At 47.1% G+C, this 12,201-nt stretch overlaps 1 protein-coding gene across 4 annotated transcripts in view; it reads right to left on the reverse strand.

The window, feature by feature from the left end:
* The window catches only part of MLLT10 (MLLT10 histone lysine methyltransferase DOT1L cofactor), a 122,101-nt gene that overhangs the window by 97,718 nt on the left and 12,182 nt on the right, over positions 1 to 12,201 (reverse strand). For all 4 annotated transcript variants that reach the window (XM_072154191.1, XM_072154189.1, XM_072154188.1 and 1 more), the window contains exons 3-4: positions 11,819 to 11,898; positions 5,885 to 5,939 (exon numbers count right to left, since the gene is read on the reverse strand). In XM_072154191.1, coding sequence (XP_072010292.1) covers positions 5,885 to 5,939; positions 11,819 to 11,898 — 135 coding nt within the window. The remainder of the gene's footprint in view (positions 1 to 5,884; positions 5,940 to 11,818; positions 11,899 to 12,201) is intronic.

Here is a 12,201-nt window from a genome sequence, read left to right on the forward strand (position 1 = left end):
ACAATAGGAGGGGCCGCCCCGGACATTACCAACTCCGATTAGCCAGTTTCAACGCCAAAATACTGCGTAGGGATTTAAAGGGGTTGAACCAATTTCCATTGTACAATCTGATTGCTGAAAGGAAAGCATTATGGGTCCTTTATCAGGGACATTAGGACATGGGAACAGTTACTTGGGGGGGGTTCAATGTCCGACATGGTGCCCCATTACTACCCGTTAGAAGAGTACTGCAAAAAATGAGATTTTACCCATTAAAAACCTAAACCATAATAATATACACTGTAACAGATACATAGAGATTAATAATATCGGCCGGACAGAATTCTGTTATGAAGTATTTCCTATAATAACACAATAACCATCATCTCATGTGCGGGAAACATCACTGTAATAAAGATGATATTCAGAGAAATGGCTCAATATCGCAGTTATTTACAGGTTTTATTAATAAAGCGCAGAGAAGGAGCGGCGCAGAGATGGAGCGGCGCAGAGATGGAGCGGCGCAGAGATGGAGCGGCGCAGAGATGGAGCGGCGCAGAGATGGAGCGGCGCAGAGATGGAGCGGCGCAGAGATGGAGCGGCGCAGAGATGGAGCGGCGCAGAGATGGAGCGGCGCAGACGGGTCCCACAGCGTCTCATGCAGCGAGTCCGGGGGAGATCCGGCCTTTTGGTAGTCGTGTTCCTTATTATAACAAATCTCCCCCAAAGCCATATGCAAATGAGAACAGAAGAGTCATATTTTGCCCAAGATCATAGTAAGAAAGGTTAGATAAAGACATCGCTCCATCAAGTCCAACCCTGGGGTCGGGAAGGCAAAAACCCTGCAAGTCTGATGCCAATTGGCCCAGAGCAGAGAAAAAGTCCTTCCCGGTCCCTAATATGGCGTCAGAAATAACTCCCCAGACAGAGTCAAGTTTAGAGGCGGAAGGTGGAGTGTTACTTCAGATGTCCCCATCTTCAGTTCTATAGCACCTAGAAACACGCTGCTGGTGTCATATTAAAGATAAGAATATCACCTTCGAGATCACATCATACGTGCTTTTTAACGGCCTCTTTCACACTAACATTTTTTTTTTCCGTTGTATGCTACCCGTTCCGTTTCATTATATAGTGTGTGCAAGATAAATAAAGGAATTATTATTATTAAATATTTTCAAATCTGCAGGCAGCATGTTATAGAGCAGGAGGAGCTGAGCAGATTGTACATAGTGTCCTATCTGCAGGCAGCATGTTATAGAGCAGGAAGAGCTGAGCAGATTGTACATAGTGTCCTATCTGGAGGCAGCATGTTATAGAGCAGGAGGAGCTGAGCAGATTGTACATAGTGTCCTATCTGCAGACAGCATGTTATAGAGCAGGAGGAACTGCACAGATTGTACATAGTGTCCTATTTGCAGGCAGCATGTTATAGAGCAGGAGGAGCTGAGCAGATTGTACATAGTGTCCTATCTGGAGGCAGCATGTTATAGAGCAGGAGGAGCTGAGCAGATTGCACATAGTGTCCTATCTGCAGGCAGCATGTTATAGAGCAGGAGGAGCTGAGCAGATTGTAAATAGTGTCCTATCTGCAGGCAGCATGTTATAGAGCAGGAAGAGCTGAGCAGATTGTACATAGTGTCCTATCTGCAGGCAGCATGTTATAGAGCAGGAGGAGCTGAGCAGATTGTACATAGTGTTCTATCTGCAGGCCGATTGTTATAGAGCAGGAGGAGCTGAGCAGATTGTACAGTGTCCTATCTGCAGGCCAATTGTTATAGAGCCGCAAACCGGGACGTGAAGGTCTGACTTTTGATTTGTGGGTCCCTTTTATGTATAATCAGTTGATTTGCCATAAATATCTTTTACGCTTTTTATTGACACCAATGTAGTAAACAGAACCTTTCAATATTAGTTTGGATCCTGTAAATAGACGTGAACACGCCAGTGAATGCCGCCTAAAATCTGCGGGACTGATCAGGGAATATTTATCCCAAAGAAGATGAATTCAATAAAATTTCTATTGGAGGGGAGAAAAAAACTGAGTCATTTTTCAAAGCATAAAAGCAAAACCTGCTGACTCAGAGGTCGTCCTGTGGCTCTGCGCAGACTTGTGAGCCCTGATGGAGAACCTATGACATGTGAAAACATTGCGGCGCAGCTCGTTGGCCTCATCCCAGGCGGACGCACGTGGTAAATCCTGGTGAATGCAGTTACACGACATTCCTGGTCGGCGGCCAGATGGTTCGGATTTCACTAACAACTTTTGTGTTGTAACAATCCCTGCCCCAGCAAAGGAGGGGAAAAAAGAAACACATAGCGCCGGAACAGCAGCAGCGCGAAAGCTGGGGAGGTTTATCTAGATATCTAGAGTACAAGGAGCACAGACTGGAAGTGTATTATGTGCAGCAGCCTGTATGTGGCGCTATCCAGCAGTTCTGATCATATAAAGCTGCAGGCAGTGTTGGATATTGTCCCTGGAGATCTGTGTAACAATACCTTTGCATGTGCTGTTAGCAGCAGCAGGACTGTGAAAGACGCACATATATTCCAGGATTGTAGCTGGATTCTGAGCACTGGGGTGCACTGGTGTGTGTGATCTCATCACTGGACACAACATAGCTCCTCCCCCTCGAGTAACTGTAGTCAGATTCAAACAGCATCCCGATACTGCCAGGGGGAGGGGCTGTGCAGCAGTACAGTAAAACAATTCCACACGCCAGCGCAGTAGAGTGGTCCAAGTCCAGCTACAATCCTCAAATACAAATGCAGTGATCCAAGACCAGCTGCCACTAATAACAAACATATAGGTATGGTTACACAGATGACGACCAAGGTCCACCTGCCTTTTTTATGCAGCAATAGGACTTCTGCTGTTTCCCAGATATCAGTGAATGTCGCATGTATGTGTGCAGCACCAAATCAGCGCTACACTAAGTTCAGCTACAATCCTGTAAGCAAATCCTAGAAATACATTTTTCACAGTCCTGCTTCTACTTACAACACACACAAAAGGTATGGTTACACAGATGACCAGGGACATCACCACTAGATATGAGCAGAACCAAACTTAATGTTCAGTGTCCTCCACTCGCCAGCTCCGCCTAACCCGGACGCTTTGATTGATGGGCTTCCAAGAAGAATTACAGAGGAACAATGATGCAGAATTCTAAATAGCTATAAATCAGAATAGCAATTTAATGAAAACGCAAGTATCTACTAAAAACAGGAGGTCAGGAAGGTCGTCCGCTCCCAGGTCACTACCAGTACCCCTCTGCAGGCAGCCACAATAGCCCAAATCCTGCTGTCGGCAACTACCTAAACCCAAATCTCCAATAAATAACTGCAGTAAAGCCAAGGCCTAGCGCCAACAGTCCAGCGGTGCATCGGGAACATGTTCTTTCCAAACCAGAAAACCCCACATCTGGCTCCCTCCCAAAAACACTGAAAACAACTTCCAAAGCTTGAAGGTACAAGTTGGAACAGAGATAAATCCGATCCATCTGGCTCGTATTATTCCTGAGGCTAATGAAGACAAAACGTTGATACATAATGAATACTATAAAAACGGGATTTTTATAAACAGCATCTGGCATTTTTTCGCTCCCTTTTCACCTCGGCTCGTCCCCTGCCAGGAAGACCTGGAACGGCGTGTGATGCATTGTGGGTCCGCCAGGCTACGCGGGGATTAGCGATACAAGAGGGAGAGTCATCCATCACCTACACGTGTAGGATCCTGCATGTCTGGGGATCGGGTGCCGGGCGTTGGCCTGAAACGATTTCTCACATATAACCTGCGTCTCCTGCGGGATCCCACACACAGGCAGCGCGTCCCCGGAGCGGAGCATCCAGAACATCAGGAAATATTACATTATTATTACAGCCCGATACATGATCACACCCAAGGAACTAGAGGAGATGCTCCCCAATACGTCCAAAAAGATTTTGTGAAGTCTGGGAAAGAAAATACATTTTCTGCTGATTAACACCTCAACTGTGCGCCCTCTGCATTGCAAAAGTTGAAATTTACTGGCAAAACCCAAAGATTTGATCCTGTAGAATATAGGACGGGCTTGGGAGCTCTCTGGTGCACTGCTGTGTGAGATCTCTTCACAGAGCAATGCCCCACCCCCAACTAGTAACTGCAAATGCATTCAAACTGCCCCGCCCCCAAGGACTGCTGTCGTAGTCAAACAGGCCCTCCTCCGCGTAACTGTTGTCGGAGTCAAACAGGTCCTCCCCCGAGTAACTGCTGGCTCATACAAACAGCTTTTCCTCCGAGTAACAGCTGTCGCATTCAAACAGCCCCTCCCCTGAATAACTGCTGCGGCATTCAAACAGCCCCTCCCCTGAATAACTGCTGCGGCATTCAAACAGCCCCTCCCCTGAATAACTGCTGCTGCATTCAAACAGCCCCTCCCCTGAGTAACTGCTGCCGCTTTCAAACAGCCCCTCCCCTGAGTAACTGCTGCCGCTTTCAAACAGCCCCTGCCCTGAGTAACTGCTGCCGCATTCAAACAGCCCCTCCCCTGAGTAACTGCTGCCGCATTCAAACAGCCCCTCCCCTGAGTAACTGCTGCCGCATTCAAACAGCCCCTCCCCTGAGTAACTGCTGCCGCATTCAAACAGCCCCTCCCCTGAGTAACTGCTGCCGCATACTAACAGCCCCTCCCCTAAGTAACTGCTGCCGCATTCAAACAGCCCCTCCCCTGAGTAACTGCTGCTGCTTTCAAACAGCCCCTCCCCCAGAGTAACTGCTGCCGCATTCAAACAGCCCCTCCATGAGTAACCAATGTCAGCCCTTCCCCCTGATTAAATGCTGTAGTATTCAACACACACCAGTGCACCAGGGAGCTCCGGAACCAGCTACAACCCTGGAATATAAATACATTATTTACAGTCCTGCTGCTACTAACATCACACACAAACATATGGTTACACAGAGACTGCTATAAAACACTGGAGCCTTGTATGGTCAAACCTTCACCCCTAAAAGAAGTCAATAAACTTACAAATAGACCCAAGAAGAATTGGTTACTGTACACACCTTGTGTGTTACCTACATGGACATACACTTAATAAACTCGGCCCAAGCAGTTACATATACAGAGTCCTCCCAGAGAGCAAAATCATCCCAATCCCACAAATAAGAAAATAAATCTGCAGTAATGACGTAACCCCGGACACATCAAAGCCCAGGACGCTTTGAAGCCGCTTAATATCGTATGATTGGCTCCTATGTAAATGGCGCGGCTGTTTAATATTACAGTCCGCTCACATCGGGAGCCTCAACTCCCCAATTCTCTGCCTTTCAGCCATTTACTGGAGCAGGTCCAGGACGCCCGGGCCTCCGAATATGACGCTCGCTTTTTAGTTATGTCCTTGGAAGGAAAACATAAAATAACCCGTTCCCTTTGAACTCGATCACAATAAAAAAAAGTCGACGTTGCGAACATGTGTTCACTTTTAGAGAGTCGATACATATTGGATGGTAAGAAGCCTCCACTTTCATCCTCAGGGCTGACCGGACCAAACCTCTGGCCTTCATTTAATAAACAGGGGGGGGAGGGGGGATTACGCTGAGTGAGACTAATAAATGCGTCTTGTGTTCCCTCCTCTGCACAGAGTAGTTACTACAGGGACAGCTCAGTAGTGCTTCTCTGGCAACTAGGGGTCTGCTAACACCGCGTATCCCCTATAGACAGTGTCTGATTGCTGGGACCCCCAGGAGTCACTGAGCGAGTCCCTAGTGTGAGACCCTCCATCCTGGGTGCTGGGCGATTCCTCATACCCCACTGCATATGTTCTGGACAACCCATTTCATGTACCATTATTGCAGTACTGACAGGTCCATATGATATAGGAACAACCTCCCCCATAACACAAGACATTCACAAGGTGGACTTACCTCCATTGTCAGTACGCTTCAACGCTCCATCCTTGTGAGGACACAGCTCACATCTCTGAGGATAACAAGAAACACGGATTAGAGATCGGACCGTCATATATATCCATATGTACCTGCTACGTGGCCATACACACAGCATCTGGGGCCATACAGAACAGAGAGAGCGTTCAGCAGGAGCTACCTGGTGCATGCCGCATTATCCATCCTAAGACATGAGCTAGAAGAATAGGAATCGAAATTCTGATGGAATCCAGAATGGTGAGAACTGGTCCTGCTCTCACAGCCTCCGAGGTTGTTACACTGTATCAGTCTATGAAATTCTTTATGAACTAAACCCAGTGCATGAAGTTTTGTAGCAACGTAGGTAAAATCTATCAGCAGGCAGGATAGATTGTACAGCGCCGGTAGAATGGTCTATCTTGCAATTCAGTCAATTCAGATTGCTATAAAGGAAATTTATCATCACAATCCATCCTGATAAACCAGGGACACTAGATCCAGGCACAGGGACTGTGGTAATCTTCTTATATTTGTTATCCATGGCTTCCTGCCTCCTAATATCAACCATCAGAATTGTGTTAATGAGCCGGAAGAACTCTGGGGGGGGGGGGCGTTACCAGAGCCCCTCTGTGCTGCCACTTCAGAAGCAGAAGCTCTACTCCCTTATTACTTTCCTCTTTCCCCTCAATGAAGCAGGCGACTTTTCAGCACACGGTGGGAGGAGGGGGTGCACTCCTGGCATAACAGCCTGCGAATCTGCAGCATGGAGGTTCACTGGTAACCAAGAGCCCTTCTAGCTCATTAGCATAATTTTAAAAGGTGATTGTAGAAAGAAGGGGGCCATGGATAACAGATATATGAAGATCACCACAGTCACGGTGCCTGGATCTATGAGTAACTGTCCCTGGTTCATCCATGTGCTTGATTTTGATTTCCTCCAAGGTTTTCTAAATCTTAACACCAGCCCAGGATGTGCTGTAAACCCACCTCCGAGTCTAGGAAACTGCCCCTTAAATGATTTACTTGCTCTTACTCAGAGCAGAGGGGAGGTGCACTAGAGCAACTTAATGTTGAGAGGTTGATCATAAGTACCTTTCCTTAGAATGGGTCAATAATATATGATTCATGGGGGTCTGACATTTGGCACCAGCAGGGATGAGCTGTACATGTCTGACTCTTTAGACCTCGCTGTGCCCACCAATGAGCAGGGGCAGCCCTACGATATGGAGGGGCCATGGGATGCCTCCATCAGCTCCTCGCAGCAGGAGACTAATCCTTTAGTAGAGATCAGACTTGTGTTACAGGTTTTGGGATAAAATCTAATAAATGTTTTTATTCTCCAGATCTCCCAAATAATGAAGATTTGGCAAGGACACAAAAGAAATCTACCACTCGGATGCAGTATTGTACACCAAGCGCACTTACATGCTGGTTTGTGTTTCCCGAAACCGGATCTCTTCTTTTATCTTCTAATGGCCTAGTTTGGGTGAAATTTGTCTTTTCAAATTATGCAAAAGAGCCTCAGGGACTCCCACCTACCTTCCAAAAGCCCCTTCTGTTTGGGGTCACGGCCCACCTCCTTCCCCCTTCTGCCAAACAAGAGATGTGCATAAATAGCAGAAGACAGAGCGAGAAGGGGCTCCTATGATGAAGACAGGAGCCCCTGAGGCTCATTTGCATAATAAAACAATTTTAGCCAAAACTAGGCCATTAGAATATAAAGGATGAATGGATCCAGTTTCACGGGACACCAGTGTATAGGTGTGCTTGGTGCACCATAATGCAGTTTTCCTTTAAAGAGGCGGGGCTACATCATGTGACTACTATAGGGACACAGCCTGTGAGAGCTCTGAAGAAGAAGCTGCAGAGGACAATGGGGCTCATTTACGGAGGGCCCGTCGGACGCATTTTCGTTGAGTTTCTGACAATTTCCGGTTTGCGCCGAATGGCCCCGGGAATTTGGCGCACGCCAACGGATTGTGTCACATCGGCACCGGCTTTCACGCGACAGAAATCAGGGGGGCGTGCCGTCAGACAACCCAACAGATTCGGACAAACCGCGGAATTTAAAAGCCGATTGTGTCGCAAGATCAAGCACTCACATGCACCAGGAAAAAGCAGGTGAATGCAGAAACTCGGGCGCACGATCTTAGTGAATCGCGGCAGACCGGAATCCTCGTCGGACAATGCGCCACCGGATTGCGACAGGACCAGGTAAGTAAACGTGCCCCAATGTGTCTACCCTTCTTTTACAGAGGTTTTCAGATGTTCTGGTGACGGTCGATTACATGGCTACCCATCTAGTCCGGTAATGGCTCAGGTCCGGCAGACGTCCTCCCTACAGACAAAAATAGCAAGAGGCACCAGTGGGGCGGCGCTGGAGAGGCAGGAGATTAAACAGGGAAGTGCTCATTCTTTTTCCATCCCAAACTGGAGCATCTTCCCAGTTCACAGATAATGGTCCAAGTCCAATCACTAGAGGACAGGAAACATTCTCCAGAAATGATCAGGGGGCATCTGGGCTCGCTCTATGGCTAAATGAAGTACTTGATAAGGTCGTCCTTGACCATCATATACTTTCTTCTGCAGACTACATGAAACATACCACTCGCCAAGGAGGAGTTTCCTCTAGATGGGCAGCACCCAATCACCTGGCGCTGCTAGATATGTGCACCCAGTACAATTCAACTTAAGTAGAATTTGTATGCAAGTTGGAACCGTATATTTTATAATTGTGACTCCAGACAGGATTGAAATTTCTAAATTTTTTCCTGTATTTCGACCAAGGATTATCAATAAAGCTTCATTACAGACACCTTACAGCTGATCATTGCAGCCTGAGACTAAAGTAACATCCAGAGACTTCACCAGAGGTCACAGTGGGCAGAGGGGTCTGTATGTAACTAGGGGTCGTCTGTAAATCGGTTGTGCTTAAAGGGGTTTTCCCACAAACTAAAGTTAGGCCCTATCTAACTTTCTGATCAATGGGGGGGGGGGTCTCAGTGCCAAGACCCCCACAGATCATGAAAACGAGGGGTTCATCGGACCCCTCGCCGCTCCATCAGACTCGGCGATCTCCGTCAGCTCCATATAGATTGATGGAGCAGAACGGTCATGCGCGGCCGTCTGCTCCATTAGTGTGGGAGTGGCCTAACATGGCAAAAAGTAAACCAACTTTTTAGGCGAGTGAATCCTAAAGGAAACTAAATCATTAGCCCAATTCTCCGGAGGTCGTGCATTGTCGCTTCACAGAGGATTTGCAGTGATTTTTAGGACTTTCAGGAATTTTACCTTCTGCTAATCTTATCTAACAAGACCATGATAAGCCTAAACTCACTCCAAAGTCCCTTCGCCCCTGCAGGTCCCCGCTCACATTTATCAGCTTTAACTACTTTGAGACTTTTCTACTATACAGAAAGGCACCAGGAGATCCAAAGCGCCACCATGGTGTCACATGTCACAAATGGCTCCGTCTTGACTGGTCATCAACGCCATGCGGCAGGTACCAAACAGATCCCAGGAGAAGCAAACGTAGTCCACCTGGTTACCGGCAGTGGAAAAGGGGTTTTCCCAAAATCAACATTTGGGCGTCCAGGTAGCCAGATTCCCTATAATAACAGAAACTCAGAACTGCTTTCTTCCAAAAACAGCGCCCCCTCTGACCATGGTTTGTGCTGATATTGCAGCTCAACTACATGCAAATGAATGGAGCTCAGTTGCAGTACCAGGTACTACCAATAGTCAGTTGTGGAGCTGTTTTTGGAGCACCAATGTTGCAGTCCACATCTCCGATCCCCTTTGGCTTCCATTCTGATGCTTACTCGGATCTCGCTGATTTTACACTGCCTAGTTTTAACTTTATACATGAGAAACACCTTTTCAGCCAATCACAGGCCAAAGCAGTAACTTTTGATTGGTGGAGGGAGCATTTCTAAAAATATCCTTTACATCTAGGAAGCAGAGAACAAGCGGGGAATTGGTATCCGTTGTCACCAAAAGGACTTTCTGAGGTTCAAAAACCAATGAGAAAACCATACACCATCCGATGAGGCAATGAGTGAATAATAATCATTTAAAGGACATCTACCACCAGGATGAATGATAGTAAACCAAGCACACTGACATACTGGTGTGTGCCCCCTCTGGCAAGATCCGCTTTTATTGTAGCTTATTATGCCCTTATTTTTACAAATAAAAACATCAGGCTTAAAAAAAAATGAAAACGAGACTGATGGGCTCCGGCTCCATAGCTGTAATTTGATCCTGGAGCCCCTCAGCTTCATTTGCATAATTTTAAAGGGAACCTGTCATCAGAAATTGGCCTAATAAACCACTAGCAGTATGTTGTCAAACAGCTGAGAAGCTTCTAGATGATGTTTCCTCGTGGCCGGGAGTGGTGGCATCATCCAGAAAATCAACTTTGAAGTGAGATGTGAATTGATTTTATGAAGTCAAGGAGGTGGAGAGTTTAACGCTGAAGTCAAGCTTTCCCTGCCTTAAAACACCCCCTTTTTAATTGATGTAATCCTCCATCCAGGGACATCATTGATCAGATTTCCCGAAGTCCAGTGCATGATGTCCATCACATGGGAGGAGCTGTTCAGAGGCAGGGAGAGCTTGACTTCAGTGTTAAACTCTCCGCCTCCCTGACTTTATACATCCAACTTACACCTCACTTCAAAGTAGATTTTTTTCTTTTGGATGATGCCACCAACCTGGGTCATGAAAGAAACATGATCTAGAAGCTGTTCACCTGCTTGACAACATACTGGTAGTGGATAATTAGGCCAATTTCTGACGACAGGTTCCCTTAAAGCCTTTTTTCGTAAAAACCAGTACACAAGAAGCTAAAAGGAGAGCGGATCCTGACAAAGTGTGCGTTCACACGTGGCGTTTTGGTTGCGTCAAAACGTTTTCAACTGTGAAGATGTTTACACAGAGTTTTGTTGCGACCAAAACACCAGGTGTGAACGCATCCAAATGGGCACTTACCATCACATAAGTGTGCTTCGTTTACAATCTTTAATCCTGGTGGTAGATGTCCTTTAACGGATATGCAAATCATGCAGCAAGTGCGCTGGGGGCGGGGCCTGATTTGCACCACATCGAAAAGCTGAAAACCGTTATCACTGCTAAAGAAGCGGAGTTAGGCCGCGTACACACGGTGCGATGCGTTTTTCACGCATTCCTAATATTTCGCCCTTGAGCACATGCCAAGGTTACATTGCGCTTCCACTGCATCTGCTAAAATGCAATGTAACCTCAGCATGTGATCATGGTTTAAGCCTTTGGAATGCGTTAAAAACGCAGCAAAAAACACAACACAGTCTGAACATGGCCTTAGGGTGCTTTCACACTTTCAGCTTTTCAGATGCAGTTTTCGATCTTCAAACCCGGAGTGGAATGAAAACAAAGAGGGGGAACAGCGTCTCCCAATTATATGTTTTCAACCATTAAGATCCACGTCTGCTTTTGGCTTCCAAAACTGCATCTGAAAAACTGAACGTGTGAACACAACCATAGAGGGAAGACAAGGCACTTGTGGCCCTGACCTGACTGATTTGCATATTCCTAAAAAGAGGTATATTACTGTTTTTATGTTTCTAGGAGGCAAACTGGACCTTTAATCAGCTGTCCGGGCAGTCATGTGTGAACACAGCCAAGAATGCAGTGGGTGGTAAAGCAGAAAGTTTCTGTCCTGAGACACTGCAGCAAATCTGCAACCCTATAAGTGACTCTGTATACATTGTGCTGACCTCCAGACACCGGCTCCAGCCGGGATCAGCGGCTCCAGTTACATCCATTACTGATCCCTGGACTAGACATGTGCCTGGGGAAGGGGGGGCATGATCACACAAAAGCCATCACGTTATTAACATGTGGGACGTGTACATCTGATCTGACCAGTGTGAACACGGACGTAGGCTCACTCACCACTCTGGCCGCTCGTTCCTGGGATTCGCATTTCCTACAGAACCATGGCCCGGTCGGTACTTGCACTATGCCGTAACAAGCTGCGGAAGAAGACGCAAAGTTAGTGAATGGGGGTTTTTTTTATGTTACCCCTCTGTCCTGACCCTACTGCATGGGGGTGAGACCTACCTGCCCCACTCATGTAGTGCCTAGAGGTGACACTGCACCTTGGATTTAAGGGATTGGGTGAGCAGAGACCCCAGCAGCTGGATCCAGAGCTTCCCCCACTAGTAAGGACAAGCACAGGACTGGGTGTAAGGAAAGGAGGAGTCCGGAGACCTCGCACCTCCCTGTCATTCCTCTTCCTTAGGCCCAGCACATAGCACAACAAAGCAGCTGTCTGG

The sequence above is a fragment of the Engystomops pustulosus genome, chromosome 5 (genome assembly GCF_040894005.1).
Source record: "Engystomops pustulosus chromosome 5, aEngPut4.maternal, whole genome shotgun sequence".
Lineage (NCBI taxonomy): Eukaryota > Metazoa > Chordata > Amphibia > Anura > Leptodactylidae > Engystomops > Engystomops pustulosus.